The sequence below is a fragment of the Capricornis sumatraensis genome, chromosome 11 (genome assembly GCF_032405125.1).
Source record: "Capricornis sumatraensis isolate serow.1 chromosome 11, serow.2, whole genome shotgun sequence".
NCBI classification, from domain to species: domain Eukaryota; kingdom Metazoa; phylum Chordata; class Mammalia; order Artiodactyla; family Bovidae; genus Capricornis; species Capricornis sumatraensis.
The window spans coordinates 39,789,665-39,810,502 of NC_091079.1; the positions used below are offsets into that span (position 1 = coordinate 39,789,665).

Sequence of the window (20,838 nt, forward strand, 5' to 3'; positions counted from 1 at the left end):
CAAGAACATCTGAAAGAAGTAGGGGCTGATTAACAATAATGCAACAGCATTGGTTCATTACTCGTAACAGTTACGTGCCATGTGCCATACTAATGCAGGCGTCCATAAACGTGCTGACACAAGGGTGTTCAGGAAGCCTCTGAGCTATTTCTACAATATCTCTGTAAAACTAAAACCATTCTAACATAGCGGTTTATACAGAAAAAGTTCTCAGAAATTTTTAAACACATAAATTAGTATGATTTTTACTCCGGTTTTTATGTTTATAATCACTGAAAAAGGTTTTATGATAGCTATGGAATTTATGCCACTGATGCTGAAGCTGAAGCTCCAATACTTTGGCCACCTGATGCAAAGAGCCAACTCATTGCAAAAAAACCCTGATGCTGGGAAAGATTGAAGGCAGGAGAAGGGGGCAACAGAGGATGAGATGGTTGTATGGCATCACTGACCCAATGAACATGAATTTGAGCAAACTCTGGGAAATGATGAAGGACAGGTGTGCTGCAGTCCGTGGAGTCACATAGAATTGGACACAACTTAGTAACCAAAAAACAACAATATGAGATTTATGTTGACTAGTAATTAAATTGTTGTGAATAAATTCTTTTTCTTAAAAAATACTTGATATTATTACCAAATATTTTCATTAGGGCTAATGGAAAATTAAGGGGAAAAGGAAGATGTGTTAAAATGGTTGAGAAAGTGTTAAGAAGGCACAGATATACTCCCTGCTGAACTATGAGTTTAAGTTTAGATAGTGGTTAAATGCCCTTATGCCTATTTCTCTGGCTGCATTTAGAAGCAGGAAATTGATTCTGGAGACACTGTGTTTTTATGTAATCAATAAATACTGAAATGTTCCTACTTTTAAAGATAAGAAATGGCAATAAGTAAATATTTGCAGCTCTTTCAAATACAATCTTCTAGAGCAATTTTGAAAAATAATAATTAAATTAATGACAAAATTTTCATGGACAACATACATAATTCATGTCATCAATTATAATTTCATCAAATTGCCCTTTTATTTGCTAACGATTTATTCTTACCTATCTTTACTAATATCAACCTCTTTATGCTTTCCAGTCAAACCAAACTAGGCTCACAGTCCATAAGACTTATATTTATGAAAATAATGTATTATGTGGCATGTTCAATTCTACTGAAAATGCTCCATCTCTTTTCTTTCAAAGGCAGCAGTGATAATCCAGTGGCAATGTACTCTATTCCACTCACACAGACTTATGAAGCGCTCATCAACCTCATACAACAGAAAATGACAAAGAGGACTAGATAATTTATTGTTCCAAAGGTAGAGAGGAGCAGTACTTTGAATTGTATCAAGTCTTCTGTTTCGGAATGCACCATGCATTTTACTGTGAAGTCTCATTTACCTAAAAGATTATATTTTAACTCCACATTTTTCATAGTGACAGGGTGTCAATTTTCTATGATGACTCTTAAAGTTTATCATATACTTAAAGGAAAACTCTCTAAAGTATTTAAAATGAAACAAGACAGGATTTCTGAGCATTTAAGTCTATGCTTATCATTTAGATATTACAGTCACTAGAGAAATTTGTATTGGATATTTCATACATCAATTTATCTTGTTATTTCTCTGATAAATAGCTTGCTTTCTTACTTCACACTGTTTGTGAAGCAAATGTTAAGTTCCAGAGACAATTATTCATGCATGTAACTTTTTAATTGAAAAGAGAAAGACTTGTCAACCTTCTTTATCAAGAGATAACCACATGATAGACAACTTGTATTTATTCCTGTTGAAGTTTCCTCCCCAGAAGACCGTGGTTAAATTCCTGGGTCAGGAAGATCCACTGGAGAATGGATAGGCTACCCACACCAGTAGTTTTGGACTTCCCTGTGGCTCAGCTGGTAAAGAATCTGCCTGCAGTGTGGGAGACCTGGGTGCTATTCCTGGGTTGGGAAGATCCCCTGGAGAAGAGAAAGGCTACCCACTCTAGTATTCTGGCCTGGAGAATTCCATGGCCTGTATAGTCCATGGAGTCACAAAGAGTCAGACATGACTAAGAGACTTTCACTTCACTTCACTTCCCCAGTTGCAAAGTATGGTTCAGAGTGGATGGTGGGGATGAGCCCCCTAGAGACAGGGGCTCAAGCTGCCCTGGATCCCATCGGGTGCTGAGCGGAGGGAGAGGGACCTGGTCGTGTACATCCTCGCCCCACCGTGGCAAGGGGTTCACACTTCACAGGAACCAAGGGAGACGGTCCATCACCTCCTCCTGTCTCATCCTTCCGTCCTCACAGGGGCTGTGGACACAGGTTCCCCACAGGACCCAATGCCTCCTCTCTCATACTGGTTTGCAGTCTCCTCTGACACTCGGTACTGTGCTTGACGGCCTCTCTCTGTCTTTTCAGACGACATCCTGTGGGTGCCGTAGCACATGGATTTCCGGACCGCCTGTGAGGAGGTAGGTCCCACACCTTTCTGCTTTTTGATTAGAGGGCTGGGGGTGGGCACTGGCACTCATTCATGTCCGTGGAGCCTGGCATGCAGCAGAGGGGTGGGTGAGGGCCCTCATCGGGTCCAGAGAACAACCTGTCTCAGTGAGACTCAAAGGAACGGAGGGTTTGTGAAGTCTTGGGCTTCTTCCTGCAAGAAGGAAGCATGTTTCCTTGGGTCGAGTTGTCCTCCTCCCTAAACTGTGCGCTGACGGCTTCAGGTAGTGGAAGCCTTGAAACTAATTCTTTTCACATAAATGGTTATAAATTAGAAGATGTCTAAGGTCCCTTTTTGGCACCCCAATCCAGTACTATTGCCTGGAAAATTCCACGGGCAGAGGAGCCTGGTAGGCTGCCATCTATGGGGTCGCTAAGAGTCGGACACAACTGAGCGACTTCACTTTCACTTTTCACTTTCATGGATTGGAGAAGGAAATGACAACCCACTCCAGTGTTCTTGCCTGGAGAATCCCAAGGACGGGGGAGCCTGGTGGGCTGCCGTCTATGGAGTCGCACAGAGTCGGACATGACTGAAGCAACTTAGCAGCAGTAGCAGCAGCAAGGTCCCTTTTAGCACTAAAATCCTCCGATTTTATGATTCCACTATTCTTTCACTGTTTCAGTGTTGTTTAACTATTAATATTGGTGATTCTGACTCTGTGGAGCTGCCATCATGTTCTGTGTGAGCTAAAGTGATGCATTGCTCTGTCAAGGGTGTTAAAGGCCACTCAAGTGTGCAGTCAACAGTGCGTGAACTCGGGCCCTCAGAGAAGGCAATGACTCTATTTTAGGAAGAAAGATTATCTTTTCATGTGACATGCAAGGCATTGTCTTTGCACTCTTCGGGCAAAAGGCAAATATTCATATGTTAAAATACGTCATATTTGCTTAGGTATAAATAAGCAAAGAGAACACCTTTCAGTTCATACTTTTTTTAAAAGGTAAATTATTTTTATTTTTAAATTAATTATTTATTTTAATTGGAAGATAATTATTTTACAATATTGTGGTATTTTTTTGCCATACATCAACATGGTGCACATGTGTCCCGTGCTTTTTTTTTCCTGTGCTTTTTTTCATACATTAAAAAAGGTAAATTCTTGTTCTAGAAGCTTAAACTTAGATGCATAAATTTTAATCCTGTGTCATTTCCAGTTGTAAATATAGTACATGGTATCATACACCATGGGTTTTCCAGATGGCTCAGTGGTAAAAACAAAAAATCCACCTGCCACACAGGAGACTCAGGTTCGATCTCTGAGTTGGGAAGATCCCCTAGAGGAGGGCATGGCAACCCACTCCAGTATTCTTTCCTGGAGAATGCCCATGGACAGAGGAGCCTGGCGGACTATAGTCCATGGAGTCACAAAGAGTAGGATCTGACTTAGCAACTAACTGAACAACAAGGTATTCTTAATTTTGAATGAGTGTAGTAAACCTGCCATTTCCATTGAAGTGTTATTTTAGTTCTGGGCAGTGAAGCCCTCAGCAGTCTGAACATGTGTTGTATGAATGAGACAGACACGAAACACCTAGGAGACTCCGTGGTAGAGACTGGGCAGTGGGCAGTGTTTCTAGCGCACAGTTCACCTGGACTTGAGATGACAGAATATTGATTCCTAGATGGTTTCTTACACAAAAGGTTTTGATTCACTGATATGAAGCAGATATCAAATTCCCTTAGGTTTTGGCTGTATGTTACACCAGTGATACCTTTGAGGTTTCTCTCACCCTTGCTTCTATAGTCGACATTCTTGCCCTTTGGCACTGATCCCTTGAGGGTGCCACCATTCCAACGCCCCCAGAGTGGAGCAGCTTCTTAGAGCTGTCAAAGCAGTTCCCATGTGTCTCCCACCTGCTGGCTGGACTGGAAGGGTTACAGGACGACATGATGCTCTGAGGATGAGCAAATCACCTCAAAAATGGGCCAAAATTAGTGCTTGCCAGAAATTGGGTCTTAGAACATTTCCATGGACTGGCACGTAAAGACACTCTAGCCTATCTCTCACTCTGCAGAGAAGCAGATTGAGAGATTTTATGAAATGCTGAAAAATGCAGCTAAAGACCCTGATGCTGGGAAAGATTGAAGGCAAAAAGAGAAGAGGGCAGCAGAGAATGAGATTGTTAGATAGCATCACTGACTCAATGGACATGAACTTGAGCAAACTCCGGGACATAGTGAAGAACAGGAAGCCTGGCATGTTGCTACTCATAGGGTTGCAAAGAGTCAGACATAACTGAGTGACTGAACAGCAATGTGAAGCACTGAGTTCCATTTAAGAAATTCGGCAAAAGCGAAACCATAATGTGCCACTTGGGAAGTCTAAGTTTCGGCCTCTTTATAAAGTCCTACATCGCTGAAAATCATATCAAAGATATATTAAAGTAAACTTATTTTCTCTTGACTGTGAATAAACTACTAACAATGAAATTTTGATATCCATGTCCACAGAGAGATCTACTTAGAATATTACCCTACAAATGCCATGATATCTCTTCTTTGTGAAGTAATAGAAATATGGCTAGATAAGTTTCACGTAGACATCTAATACAGAATGTTTTTGAAAAGGAGGGTTATTTATTGTTTAAAAAATTCTTAAGAAGAAAATGTTGGAATTATTTTTGAGGAATTGGCATTCAATAATCTGAAAAGAAGCAAAATTTAAGAGAGAATACAATGAGAACAAATGCAAAACCCACAATGCAGAAGAAGCAGTGTATGTACAGCCAGGCGTGATTACTGCTTCTTTGCCTTAAAAGTGTCATCAAAATGTGCAACACTAGGTCCGCATTCCACTTCCAATCCAAGCTCTCCTCACAGTTCACGTTCACATCCGTCCTCCTTAAGGTACCATAGGTGTTGATGTGAAAAGACATGCTCCTTTATAACATACACTTACTAATCTAATAATTCCTGACCACTTATAATTTGATTAGTCTCTCATATAATAAAATATAATCTGTGACTGATTTAATCAATAAATATTGAAAGAAACTCTACTATGAGTAAAAGATTGTACTAGGTCTTATAGATTAATAATCCTTAAAAATGAAAAGAGTACTAACTTGCTAAGATTTTCTAGAGATAATAGTATATATAGTGAAGTCAAATGATGTGATGGAGCTAAATGTTATGATATCATTTAGGCATGCGATGCCTAAATACTGACTGACTCTTAGGTGAATGTTCTTACCTGACGAAGGCCCTGAGTTCCAAGAAGTAAGGACTTGCCTTTGGATTGGATCACAGCCTTGTCTATCTCAATGAAACTATGAGCCATGCCGTGTAGGGCCACCCAAGATGGAGGGATCATAGTGCAGATTTCTGACAAAACGTGGTCCACTGGAGAAGGGAATGGCAAACAACCTCAATATTTTTGCCTTGAGAACTCCATGAACGGTATGAAAAAGCAAAAAGATATGACATTGAAAGATGAACTCGCCTGCTTGGTAGGTGCCAAATATGCTACTAGAGATAAATGGAGAAATAACTCCAAAAAGAACGAAGAGATGGAGCCAAAGCGAAAACAATACCCAGTTGTGGATGTGACTGGTCATGGAAGTAAAGTCCAGTGCTGTAAAGAACAATATTGCATAGGAACCTGGAATGTTAGGTCCATGAGTCAAAGTAAATTGGAAGTGGTCAAACAGGAGATGGCAAGAGTGCACATCGATATTTTAGGAATCAGTGAACTACAATGGACCCAAATGGGTGAATTTAACTGAGATGACCATTATATCTCCTACTATGGGCAAGAATCCCTTAGAAGAAATGGAGTAGCCCTCATAGTCAACAAAGGCCTTTGGATGGAAGGGCCTCTGAAGGCTTCAAGGAGCTGCACTTCTTGTATAAGAGCTTGAAAAGTAGCTGGAAGTTAGCAGAGGAGGAGGCTGGTCAGACACACTGCAGCAGGGAAGGGAGGGCATGAAATGAGGCTAGAAGTGTCTTGTGTGGATGATGCTTAGTACCATCAGTTCTGCTACCACAGACAGAGCCACACAAGGGGTCACGTATCACTCACAACTGCAGGCTAAAGGAACAGGTAACTTACACTTAGCAACCAACACAGAGAAATAGGAGGACTCCTGAAAGACTACTGGCCATGCATGTTTTGGTCTTCACCTGGCTTTGTGCAGTTTCTTCTGTCATCTTGCAACTACTACCTTTCAGGGTGAAAAGAACAGAGATATTAAAGTTCAGTGAAAACACAATTTGTGTTCTTTCAGGGCCTAGAACCCTAAACTAAACAGGTTTTCTCTTTCACATAGGAAGTCAGTGACAGTCTACTTTTTTAATTTCCAAAAGTACTTGATTTATGCTAAGCACAGATTCTTAATAAGTTTACATATGAGGTATGTTTTTAGAACAAAGAGTAAATCAATGTAAATTCATGAACACACTTCATTGATTCACAGATAAGAAATCAATGACTAGATGCTTAAAAGCATTGCCTTTTGAGTAACGAAGAGGCATTGCTCTTTAGTATTCCTCTAAGGAAACAGACTTCAGTGTGGGGTTTGCAAAATCCAGTGCAAGGTAGGATCATTCATCAGGGATAAGTAAACAGCCCTTGAAGATGTCATTTTTCAGATTTTATAATCACATACTGTGCTTGTAGGTTATATGCAGCACGTGCATGTCCTCATGCATGTGTGATGCAACCACAGCCTAAAAAGGTAGAAGACAAGCAACTCTTATGTTAATAAAGAAAAAGAAGATGGGTGCAGGTCCTAAGTTTATGCTAAAATGTGGGACTGGTCATTATCTGGGTGGGTTTTTATTCTTGAACAACTTGGGTCTGCAAATCTATAAAGACTTTGCAGCCAGGGTTGTTTTAGTTCACGCTGCGCAGGCAGCACTCTCAGGTGCTGTTTCCCACCCAAGACTGCATCGGGGACAAGGGCGTGTGGATCCAGCCCTCGCATCCCATATCAGCTGGTGTCCTTAGCTCCCTTCGTAGCCCGTCTGTGGCAGGAAGGGCATCCCTCAGGCCGAGTGGGGATGGGGATGCCGCCACTTGCCATCATTCTGATCCAGGAAGCATCACTATTCAAGACTGAATTATTTCCAGAGCTTTGGTGAAAGACACTAATAGCCCTGCCATTGTGTACAGAAGGATGGGGAGGCATCCTTACAGAGATCTCTGCCGGAGGACACCAGGCAGGGAGTCAGAGGCCCAGGTTCAAACCCCACCTCATGCCTGTCTCCACGCCTCTGCTTTTGTCCCATCTGCCAGAACCACTGTGCTGGGGGACCAAAGTCAAGTGAAAAAACGAATACATCTGGGCACACAGTCAGCTCTATATAGTGAATGAACTGTGTGCCTGCCTCCCACAGTGATGATGCCAATCCAGCAGGCTGCTCTGAGCCAGGAGAGTGTCCAAAATGGATAGTACCCATCTTCTCGCAGCTACTGAAACAGCTCTGGGCCTGACCCATCCATTCAGTCCCCAGCGTCTCCTGCCCGAGGTCTTATGTTTCTGCCAAGAGTAACTGTGTTCTCACTTTCCCAGTCCCCATCTGCCTTCTCTTCTGGTCTAAGAAACAGGCTTATAAGACCTTACTCTAAGCGTACCATTTCACTGTGCAGTGCCTACCTGCCGTCACACGGTACAGGGACCTTCGCCTCCCACCCCTACCCCCACCCCCACCTCCTGAAACTTCTTCTGGTTCAGCTCCTGTCAAACTCCATGGGCTCCACATCAGAACTATGTTCTCCATCACATGGACTCTGCATTCTCGTGCTTCTATATATTTTTTTTTAATTTTTTTATTTTTTTTTTAAATTTTAAAATCTTTAATTCTTACATGTGTTCCCAAACATGAACCCCCTCCCCTCCCTCCCCATAAAGATGGCAATGACGACCCTGTATGCAAGACAGGAAAAAAAAAAAGACACAGCTGTGCTTCTATATTTTTACTCAAATTTCCCCCTTTTGGATAAAATAACTTTTGCCTTCTCTACTTATTGTCTCAATTTATTTTTTTCAAGACAAGCGACCTCTTTCTGTCCACAAAGCCTTCTCTCACATGCCTTCACTCATGAATAGCTAATTTATTTCTCTACATTTCTCCTGTATCAAGTGCTGAAACATCGTATTGCACCTTATTTGTATATTTGGATGAGTAGGCATATTCTGAGACCAGAGATTATCATCTAATTCATGTCTGACTCTGTTAGTTACATTGTATTTGAAAAACAAATGCATCTGTGGAATTTTTAATGTAATTTCATGTCCTTGAGCTGTATTTTCATAATAGAATATATATAGCATTTATATGGAAATATATATTTTAATGTTAATTTATTGTTAGCTTCATTATCTCTCAGTTTGTCATTTTCTCCAAACAGAAATTTATTGGCATATATATTTATGGTACATACATTACATTCTAATAGAAGCTGCCTCATTTTTTATCTCCCATCACTCTTGTCCTCTGAGGGGCCCAGCACGGCTCTAGGTCCACATTCTGTTTTCCAGACAACTCTCCAGTAATTAGGGGACATGCTTGAGTGGATGGAGGTGTGACCACATCAGAAATGTGATGAGAGAAGCCTCCGAGCTGTGCTTTAGTTCCTTAAGCTTTCCCTGGATGATCTTCAACCTCTCTTTGATGTGAGACAATAATGTGTTTACGGGGTCTCAGAGAAAAGCCCCTCTCTCCTCCTGGAATTGAGGCAGAGCTTTATCTGTGAGTGCCAGCTAGTCCGTGATTCTGCTAGGGGAATGGTGTGGAATGTTCTGCCCACTGAAAAACCATCAAACACACCCAATTAAATTCCCTGGGCTTTGATGTCATCTCCTTCTCCAGAGCATTTCAAGCAATCTGATATCGGCCCCTGGCCAAGATCATATTGTAAGCATGAGAGAATTTGCCTTGGGAAAAATGTACAAAACTTGTGTTCTGTATTAAAGAAAATGTATTTTGCTTTTGCTGAAATATCAATACTTTTGTCTTCTAGACATACGCACTCGAGCTGAGCTCTGAGGGGGATTAATGGATACAATTTATGGGGGCCTAGCCGTGCGTGATCTCAGAGGAGGGACTTGGACCATCACAACTCCTGGAAAAGCTTGTTTTTCCTTAAAAGACATTATAATACTTACAGAATAATTACAGACCAATCTAAACACATATAATAAAGGGCATAATGGTGTGTATCCCACATGGAATAAAACAGTTTACAGAAAATTCTTTCTAGAAGCCACAGTGTCTCAGTATATTCTCATCAATATTGTGAACATTCTCTTAAAGAAACAAACCCCTAATAACCCATGCGTAATTTATATTCCAAGAGAAAGTCCTGTATTATTTACCTGGGATTTCATGCTACTTAACTACTAAGGATAAAAATATATTTCTATGTATTTATCCCTTTATCCAAATTAAGAATGGCTCAAGGCAGTGCTAGTGGTAAAGAACTCACTTGCCAGTGCAGGAGACATAAGCGACGCAGGTTTGATCCCTCGGTCTGGAACATCCCCTGGGGAAGGACATCCACTCCAGTGTTCTTGCCTGGAGAATCCCGTGGACAGAGAAGCCTGGTGGTTTACAGTCCACGGTGCCACAGAGTCGGACATGACTGAAGTGACTGAGCATGCAATGGGGGTGGGGTGGCATGGGGATATGATGTTTTTTCAGTGTAATGAAAATGGTCAGAACTTGGTTATAATGATAGCTGTGTATTGCTCCACTAAAAACATAGAATTGAACACTTTAAGGGGTTTAATTTTGTAATATATACTGTGACCTGGATTTCAATAAAACCATTACCAAAAAAGTTATATAGGTTGTAAATATTAAATAAATGTTCACTATTTTTCAAATATAGCATATAAACTATAATCCTACCTTTCCAAATCTTCGTGGGTATTTTCTGATATGATCTCCATGAGGCCTACCTGGTATGAAAATTCTAGACAAACCTGGACAGTTATTAAAAGCAGAGATATCACTTTGCTGAAAAAGGTTTGTATAGTAAAAGCTATGGTTTATCCAGTAGTCATGTATGGATGTCAAAGTTTGACCATAAAGAAGGCTGAGCACTGAAGAATTGATGCTTTCCAACTGTGGTGCTGAAGAAGACTCTTGAGAGTCCCTTGAGCAGCAAGGAGATCAAACCAGTCAATCCTAAAGGAAATAAACCCTGAATATTCATTGGAAGGACTGATGCTGAAGCTGAAGCTCCAATACTTCGGCCACCTGAGGCAAAGACCCGACTCATTGAAAAAGACCTTGATGCTGGTCAAGATTGAGGGCAAGAGGAGAACGAGGTGACAGAGGATGATATGGTTGAGTGGCATTACCAACTCAACGAACATGAATTTGAGCAAACTCTGGGAGATGGTGAAGAACAGGGTAGCCTGGTGTGCTGCAGTCCATGGGGTCGTAAAGAGTTGGACACAACTTAGCAACTGAACAATAGCTTGGTGTGGAACGGTTATACTTTTCTCTGTACCTGTTTTGTTTCAGGCTCATCTGACCACATTTTTTTCTAGCTTTCTTGATGTTTTGCTAAAAAGGCCGTAAAAATATAATCTATGAACTGAGTATAATTCTTTCTCTGTTTTGCTCTTTTTTTGGTCTGAAGACAAAGACGGGGATCTGTTTGCTGCAGGATGGTAACCAGGAGCCCTTCAAAGTGCGGCTGCACCTGGCTAGGGATATCCTGATGATCCAGGAGCAGGACGTGACATGTGTCTCTGGAGAGCCTTTCTATTCCGGTGTAAGTATCTCTTCCCTCTCTTGAAGTTTTCTCATTTTTTTTTTTCTGTCTTGTCCTGAATAAAAACATCTATTTACAGAAAATACTTAATATTTTTCCCTTACATTCAGAGCCAGTAATTTTTGTCTACAGTGTAGTAAGCAGCATCCTTGCATATGGATTCATACCTGGTCCAAAGACATACATGGGGGCCCGTCTCCAGCCCAGGGTCTTGTTGACTCCGAGTTGCCACTGTATGGCTGGAGGGACACTTGTGTTTGTGATCATGAGGGAGCGGGTTGTAGCCCTCCTCCCCAAGGACTAAGTGGAAGTATCACATGACAGTTTCCACTCTGAACTCACCTTACATCTCACTGAACCTTCAGAGGGGGGCATCTCTGGGAAGCAGGAGTGTTTGGGTAGTGGTCCCTGAACGGATGTCAAGATTCTCCCTGGGGCTTGTGGGTGGAAGACTCTGTGGACCTCACAGAGTCACGCTGGGTGCTGTGCAGGCTCTTTCTGTGCCCTCAGCAGTGGACACAGGAACTTGCTGCTGGTCCTGCCTTTGACCAGCATTAATTTTCTCACAGCGCCCTGGTCAGCCTCCTCACTGAAGTACAGCTCTGGAGACAGGCTGGGGGGTGTTCAATGACAAAATTTCACCTGAGTACATTGAAAGATCTCATGAGCTTTATTCAGTGATTCATGAGGCCTTTCCTGGTGGCACAGTGGTAAAGAATCCACCTGCAGTGCAGAAGATGCAGGTTCAATCCCTAGGTCGGGAAGATGCCCCGGAGAAGGAAATGACAACCCACTCCAGTGTTCTTGCCTGGAGAATTCCATGGGCAGGGCAGCCTGATGGGCTACAATCCATGGGGCTGGGCGGTACTCATCTGGCAATTAGGAGGAGTTCTGTCACCTAAAGAAAATAAGAGGTTTCCAGAGGGAGAAATGGTCAGAAAAAGTAAACTGTTCCCAAAGAAAGGCTTGTTTCTGTGAAGGTCATCCTCCTGAGGGGAGAGAAGGTCTGTGGGGGAGGCGGGTCATTCTAGCGCTGACAGGGGAGTTCCAGGCTGAGTGGTTAAACCAGTGACCATCCTGCAGAAGCTGGAACTGCAGGGTGGTCAATGTCAAGTGCCTCGTGACCTGGGCTTAGCACATGGGATTCCACGTGGGCCTGTTGGACCCTTTCCAATAGGTGAAACGAAATTGAATGTGACAGAATACTTTTATCATAATACTGGATGTTTTAGAGTTTATCCTTCTTGTGTAATAACATCAACGACATCATCTTAACAGTGTCGTCATGTGTGATCTCAGGGGAGAGTCGCAGCACGTGTCACACAGGCCGCTCCTGGGTACCCTGATGTCTGTAGTGACTCAGCAGGCAGACTCACTGTGTAGCTGATTCACAGGCTTATTTCAGACTGTTTTGTTGGGGTGAATAATGCTGAATTTGAGCTTCCACCTCACTTTTCACCAACATCCTGCGGGGAGTCACGCTGGGTCCTAAATCTATAATCTCCTGCTGACGAAAGACAATGGATGCTTTGCGGACTGTTAACTGTTCTTTGTCACAAACCATTTATATCATCTTGAATCATGGGTCTGGCTGTCAAGGCTGATTACACTGTTCCCATAGGGTCACCCTTTCTTTCTTTTAGTTAATAAGAGAGTAATGGCCCATTGCCTTTTTTCTTCCTTTCTTTTCCTTTATTTTTTGGCAGAAAAATATATTACATATATCATATACATTACATATATACACACATACACATATTTTACATACATCAAAATGGTACATGTATACACATATATTACATACATCAGAATGGTACATAGCAGTTGTCAGGTGGAAACGTGAATGCTTCAGTTAACAGAAAAAGTCACCTTCCTTGTGCTCAGAAGTGGACTATTCTGTTCCTGTACCTCCTGAGTGACCAGCCCCCTCAACCAGAGGAAGCCACGTCCATCCCTGTGATACTATCTCAACATTGCCTTCAACATTGCCCTGAAAGAAAATTAAATTTAGCCAAGGTCGGTTTTAAATGTTGGCAATATATTTTTAGAAGGCCAGTGAGACTAAAATCAATATGAGATGGCTGCATAATTCATCTCAGAGACGCCTGTTTCAAAGGGGTTGCCAGTAACAGACAAGAAAATCTTGGAGATTAAATTCTAAATATGGCAGAATTATCAGATATGTGGCGTCAATGTAACTAGCACCTCAGTAGCCGTCTATGGGGTCGCACAGAGTCTGACATGACTGAAGCGACTTAGCAGCAGCAGCAGAGTTCTAATGAGCATCATTAGGACTTAGAATTAACAAAACTAGGCGACTTCCTTTAGTTTTCCTTGTGGGAGAAAGTGTGCAGTTAGTAATCCCACGTGTGAAACCATCATCTCCTGAAGGAGACATCAGGAGAAATTGATGTCCGGCTTTCACGGTGAGAGTCAGTGTTCACTCCATGGGGGATGTGCTGGGATGCAGAACTCAGAGGTGAGGTCCACTGTCTGTGAAATTTGATCAAGAGAGACATGGCAGCTCCTGGGGGTGGATTCTTACCAGCTCATCTGGGGTGAAAGGGGTGTGAAGCCTCAGGTTTTTTCTCTTTTTTTCCCATCAAAGAGCCACTCACATACACACAACATACACATTATATATGTATATATTTTCAGCCTTTAATGCCATCAATTGTTTTGTACTACAGGTAGAGAAATTTGATGTTTAAAAATATGTTTTTCCTCCACTTCCCACTAGAGCAGTAGACTTGTGCAAGGTTGAGATTTACTTCAGCACGTTGACAGAGACCTCCATGGATGGCTCTCCAGGGGCAGTGATGGGACAGCCCTGTGCCTCCCAGCAAGGCTCTCATGGGATGGGGGTGCTGAAGCAGCTGGAACTCCTGCCTGGACCAGCAGGAACAAGGAAACCCTCACCTTAAAAAAGAAAAGATAACCAACAGCTGCCAACCTTGAAATGTCAGAGACGTTACAATTATAACAAGAGCTGGAAGGTGGCCATCGTGAAATGGTTTTACCCTTCTTACAACAGCATTGACACAAGTGAGAAAAAAAGAAAGTCTCAGCAGAAAGCAAATGGAAAATGCAGAGCTGAAAATTCAGCTGAAATAAGAGCTCAGAGGATGGGTTCAGCAGCAGAATGGAAAGGACAGAGGAAAAGATCAGTTAGCTTAAAGACAGAACAATAAGAATCACCCTCTCTGAATTTAGGAAAGAAATTGATCTGGAAAACATAATGGACCCATGAGCTTAAAATGAAAAATCCATCGTTTAAGTCCTAAGCGTCCCAGAAAAAGAGAAGGACATCTGAGCTCAAACAGTGCTTGAAGAAATAATGGCTGAAAACTCCCCCAATTTTGCCAAAGATGTAAACTTATACATTAAGGAAGTAGGACAGATCTCAAAAGGATAAACCCAAGAAACTTGTGTCAAGACAGATCTTAGTCAAATCCTGAAAACTAAAGACAAAGAAAAAAACTTAAAAGCAGCAAGAAAAAAACAATATTGTTCTTTAGCAATAGGCAAGAAGTAATTCAAATGATAGTAGATTTTCCCCCCAGAAACAATGGAAACCAGAAGGAAGGGGCACCGTATTTTTCAACTACTGAAGAGAAAGAACCAGCAACCCAGATTTCTCTATATGCCTAAGTAACCTTCAAGAATCTGGCAGAAGCTTACAACTCATTAGTGAAATGGCCAATAAAAATGAGCAAAGGATTTGAACAGAGATTTTTTTCAAGGAAGATTTATAAATGGCCAACAAGGAAAAAGAAATGCTTGACACCATCAGCCATCCAGGAAATGGAAGTCAAGACCACAGCAAGGTCCACTTTATATCCACTAAGATGTTTATCATCAAAAAGACAGAAAAGAGCAAGTGGTCCTCAATATGCAGAGAAGCAGAGATTCTCAGACCCTGCTGGGAAGGACGTGCAATGTCCGCGGGGTGGAACAGCCAGAAGTTCCCAGTATCACTCCTTTGAGGACACTCAGGAGAAATGAGCTCACATGTTTACACAGAAATGTGCCCACAGATGTTCACAGTAGCATGAGTCATAGTAGCCCAATCATATAAATACCCCAGAGGTGGAGGAATGGACCATAGACTGTGGTGTATCTACACAGAGGAAGGTTAGCGGGCAGCTTAGAAAACAAAGTGTTGGTACATGCTACAATCTGGACAAACCTGAAAGCATCACAGTGAGAAGCTAAACACACAGGACCACATGCTGTGTATTTTCATTAACGTGAAATGTCCACAACAGGTGGACACCATGGAGATATGGTGTAGATTAGCATGCTGAGATTAGAATGAGGGGATCAGGAGTGATGGGTTCCAGAAACATTTTGAAAAGACAAGTGTTCTTAAATTGATTGTGATGATGGATACATAACTGAGACAATACTAAAAGCCACTAAATAATGCACTTTCAAGTGGCTGGTGTAAAAGTACATGAATTATAGCTCTTAAGAACTATTTTTAAGTGTTTTTTTTATTGTGGTAAAATTCACATGATATAAAAATACTATTTTAAGCACATTCAACTGTAAAGTTCAGCAGCACCAAGTACATTCACGTTGTTTTACGACTCTCACCATCATCCTTCTCCTGAACTATGGGGCTTGCTGTTCTATCCCGCTGATCTGTATGTTTAGTCTTAAAAAAAAAAGCCACTGTGTTGTCTTGATTCCTGCAGTTTTACAGCAGGTCTGAGACAGAGATCCCAGATCCTTTGGCTCTGTCCTCTGCTTCAGCATCACGTGGCTGTTACGGGTCCTCTCCACACAAACCCGAGAGCCAGCTTCCAACACCCACAGGCAGCTTGCTGGAGTTTTATTAGGATTTATCGATTCCATAGATCAAGTGGGTTGAGTCAGTGTCTTGAAAATGTTGAGTCTTCTGGTCCACAAATATAAAATATTTCTCTTTACCTTCCTCATTTTTTATTTCTTTCCTCATAGTTTATAGTTTTCCACATAGGAAAATTTTAGTCATTGTTGGTTAGTTGTTCAGTCATGTCTGACTCTTTGTGACTTTATGTCTGACTCTTTGAGACCCCATGTACTGTAGCCCACCAGGCTTTTCTGTCCATAGGATTCTCTAGGCAAGAATACTGGAGTGGATTGCCATTCCCTTCTCCAGGGGATCTTCCCGACCCAGGGATCAAACCCAGGTCTCCTGCATTGCAGGCAGACTCTTTACCATTTGAGTCTCTAGGAAAACCTTTACTTGTTAGATTTGCACCACAGTATTCCCTTTGGGGGCTTCCCTGGTGGCTCAGCTGGTAAAGAATCCCCTGCAATGTAGGACACCTGGGTTCGATCCCTGGGTTGGGAAGATCCCCTGGAGGAGGGCATGGCAACCCACTCCTGTATTCTTGCCTGGAGATTCCTCATGGATGGAGGAAACTGGCAGGCTGTAAGTCCTACTGCACAGTCCAAGAAGTCACAAAGAGTCGGACACGACTGAACAACTAAGCACACACATTCCCTTTTTAACGGGCTGCTATAAATGGTACTGTGATTTTAATCTCAAGTTTCTATTCTCATGGCTGATATACAGGAAAGCAGTCAAACTTTGTGTATTAATTATGTCTCCTGTGGCTTTGCTGTAATTACTTTTAGTTCCACGGGATTTTTGTTGATTCTTTGGCATTTTCTACATAGACAGAGAACAAAGACAATTTTCTTTTTTCCCCTCTAATCCACAGACTTTTCATTCCCGTCACTGCTGTATTGTGCTACCTGTAACTTTCAGCACGAAGTTGAAGGACAGTGGTGAGGGTCGTGCCTGCCTTGTTCCCCATCTCAGGGGAGAATGGTGTTTCTAAGTACTCTTTCCCTTTGTCACAGCATACCCAGATTTTTCAGTTATCTTTGTTTCTTTCATCTTATTTTTCCACCTCATCTCAGGGGTGTGTAATGGAAAAGACAGTAGAATCTGAGAAACTTTCATTTCCATCCTGAGTTGGATCTTGGCCAGGTTACTTCAATTCATTTGCATTTGCATTTTCTCACTCTTAATTGGGACAATGCTGCCTACGCAGCTGGGCTGTTGCAATGATTACGTGTTTGAAATGAAAATGTGGGGTTGGGGGAAAGCTCTTTATTCACTTAGCACATGAATATCTAACTTTGATTTAGGCCCAATACTAAATTCTACGGATACAACTGTGAGCAAGATATAGATTCAGAACTCAGAAAACTAGTGGGAAAAGGCAGTCAAGGTCACAGTGTATTTTAATAAACCATCATGAGTGTTAATAGACCCACATGTGCACATAGTAGGTTTTTAGTAATCAGAAGCTACTGTCTTGTTATTATTCTTTTTTTGAGGTTTAGTGATTTTTCTTGAATTGTCAAAAAGAGTTCATGACTTTTCTTGTTTCTTTCTTGTATATCTTCTTTGCATCTATCACACAAAATCAGTCCACTTCTTCACTGTAATCTCTCTAGTTTCTGCCTCGTTCTCATGACTTCCTCCTCTTCTCACTACATGTCTCGAAAATGTCCATTCCTTGGGTGTGTAAGAGCACTGTGTTCTCTCTGGTGACATGTACATACTGGTTCACATGCAGTTCAGGCAGTAAATGTGGAGAGTATGTCAAATATAATCTTTCAGAGAGCAGGGGTGAAAATAATCATGTATTTGATAGCAGTGTCTTTTTCATAACATGAATGGGTTCAGGTGCACAACACAGCTTCACACAAGCCAGCACTGCTGTTTTTGTCCTGTGAGGAACAGGAAGATTAAAGGAAGGCTTTTCATGTGTATGAGTGCATGGGAGCTCCTGACTCAATTTTGTGTTTTAAGAAATAAAATAATCGATTATACCTGGTTTCCCAAAGGACAGTGGCTTGTTGCTAGGCAACTTTTTTATGAAACTCACACTGTGATAACTAAATACAGCTCCCAGCTAACTTCTAGGTAGCCTCTGATTTTAGAGGTGAGCAGCTGAAACAATCCATTAACACTGTCTCTCTTTCCCTTGACTGTTGGGGCAGGAAGGAGACCCCCAACGTGGGGAGGAATAGAGGGGCTGGGGGCATAGCTCAGGTGGCACACAGACTATGACAGAGTGTCAGCAGGTGACATCCAAATGGTGGTCTGCCTTTACATGCCTCCTGCTGCCTGCAGGCACCAATTTAAAGTTCTGGCTTTAAAGCACAAAGTCGTTTGTCCTGTCTGTCTCCCCAATTTCTTAGCAGTCAGCTAATGAAGCAGCAGCATCCACAGGTGCTGGCTGCTTCTGCAAGCATGCGTGTGCCTGTGTGTTTAAAAAACATTAAAATAAGTGCTGCTTCTGAGAGTTCCAGCAGGTTCTGCTGACTCTTTGGTCTCTCCAAACTCTTCTCTGCATCAGCAGTTTTGTATTTGATTTGGAACCTGTTCTAAATATGCTCCCCCAAAGATGGGAAGGCATCATACAGAGTGAATAAGGCCCTGCACAGACCTTTGATAACTTGCATGCTTGCCATTCTTTCAGAGAAAAGCTGGGTTTCACACACACTCCACTGCTCAGGAGAACTCACTCACCAAGCTGTCCTCCTGTCCGATGATTGCTGTGCAAGACATTCTAGAAACTTCTGGTGAAGCTGCTTGCTGTTAAAAATGCATTGTCAATTCCACTCACCATTGGAACAGAAAGAATAAAATATCTAGGAATAAACCTACCTAAGCAGACAAAAGAACTATATAGGGAAAATTATAAGACACTGATGAAAGAAATCAAAGATGATATAAAGAGATGGAGAGATATTCCATGTTCCTGGTAAGAAGAATCAATATTGTGAAAATGACTATACTACCAAATGCAAGCTATGTATTCAATGCAATCCTGATCAATTTACCAATGGAAATTTTCACAGAACTAGAACAAAAAATTTTCACAATTCATATGGAGACACAAAAGACCCTGAATAGCCAAAGCAGTCTTGAGAAAGAGGAATGGAGCTAGAGGAATCAATCTGCCTGACTTCAGACTATACTACAAAGCTACAGTCATCAAGACAGTATGGTATTGGCACAAAAACAGAAATATAGACAAATGGAACAAGATAGAGAATCCAGAAATAAACCCATGCATCTATGGGTGCCTTATTTTTGACAAAGAAGGCAAGACTATACAGTGGGGCAAAGACAGCTCCTTCAATAAATGGTGCTGGGAAAACTGGACAGCTACATGCAAAAGAATGAAATTAGAACACTTCCTAATGCCATACACAAAGATAAACTCAAAATGGATTAAAGACCTAAATGTAAGACTAGAAACTTTCCTCTTAGAGGAAACCATAGGCAGAACACTCGATGACATAAATCAAAGCACAATCTTCTATGACCCACCTCCCAGCATAATGGAAATAAAAATGAAAATAAACAAATGGGACCTAATAAAACTTAAAAGCTTTTGCACAGCAAAGGAAACTACAAACAAGGTGAAAAGACAACCCTCAGAATGGGAGAAAATTACAGCAAAGGAAACAACTGGCAAAGAATTAATTTCCAAGATATATAAGCACCTTATACAACTCAATATCAGAAATACAAACAACCCAATCAAAAAGTGGGAAGAAGACCTAAACAGACATTTCTCCAAAGAAGGCTTACAGATGGCTAACAAACACATGAAAAGATACTCAACATCACTCATTATTAGGAAAATGCAGATCAAAACTACAATGAGATACCACCTAATACCAGTCAGAGGGCCATCGTCAAAAACTCTACAAACAACAAATGCTGGAGAGGGTGTGGAGATAAGGAAACCCTCTTGCATTGCTGGTGGGGATGTAAATTGATACAGCCACTATGGAAAATGGTATGGAGATTTCTTTAAAAACCTAGGAGTAAAACTACCATATGATCCAGCAATTCCACTACTAGGCATATATCCTGGGGAAACCAAAATTGAAAAAAAGACAAAACCAAAACATATGTACCCCAGTGTTTATTGCAGCACCACCTACAACATAGCTAGAACATGGAAACAACCTAGATGTCCATCAACAGATGAATGGATAAAGAAGCTGTGGTACATATATACAATGGAATACTACTCAGCCATAAATAGGAACACATTTGAGTCAGTTCTAATGAGGTTGACAAACCTAGAGCCTATTATACAAAGTGAAGTATGCATGCATATGGAATCTAGACAGATAGTACAGATGAATTTATTTTTAGGGCAGCAGTGGAGAAACAGGCACAGAGAACAGACTTATGAACACAGGGGAAGGGGAGGAGGGAGTAGGTGAGATGTATGGAGGGAATAACATGGAAATTTACAGTACTGTATGTAAAATAGACAACCAATGGGAATTGGCTATATGACTCAGGGAACTCAAACAGGGGCTCTGTGACAATCTAGAAGGGTGGGATGGGAATGGAGATGGGAGGGAGTTTCAGGGGGGAGGGGACATGGGTCTACCTATGGCTGATTCTTGCTGATGTAAGAGAAAATCACAAAATTCTGTAAAGCAATGATCTTTCGATTTAAAAAAAAGTGGCAAAAAATGTGTTTGTTCTTACATTTGAAATTTGTATTTTGAGAGTCGATGTGGGTCGTCTGAATTAACCATAACCTTGGTTTTGATACTGTTTTAAGGGATCAAGTATTTA

General features: G+C 41.5%; 1 protein-coding gene across 2 annotated transcripts in view; it reads left to right on the forward strand.

Moving 5' to 3' along the window:
• Nucleotides 1–2,429: 2,429 nt before the first annotated feature.
• SNTG1 (syntrophin gamma 1) overlaps nt 2,430–20,838 on the forward strand; it is a 140,446-nt gene continuing 122,037 nt past the window's right edge. For both annotated transcript variants that reach the window (XM_068983816.1, XM_068983817.1), the window contains exons 1-2: nt 2,430–2,456; nt 11,082–11,216. In XM_068983816.1, coding sequence (XP_068839917.1) covers nt 2,430–2,456; nt 11,082–11,216 — 162 coding nt within the window. The remainder of the gene's footprint in view (nt 2,457–11,081; nt 11,217–20,838) is intronic.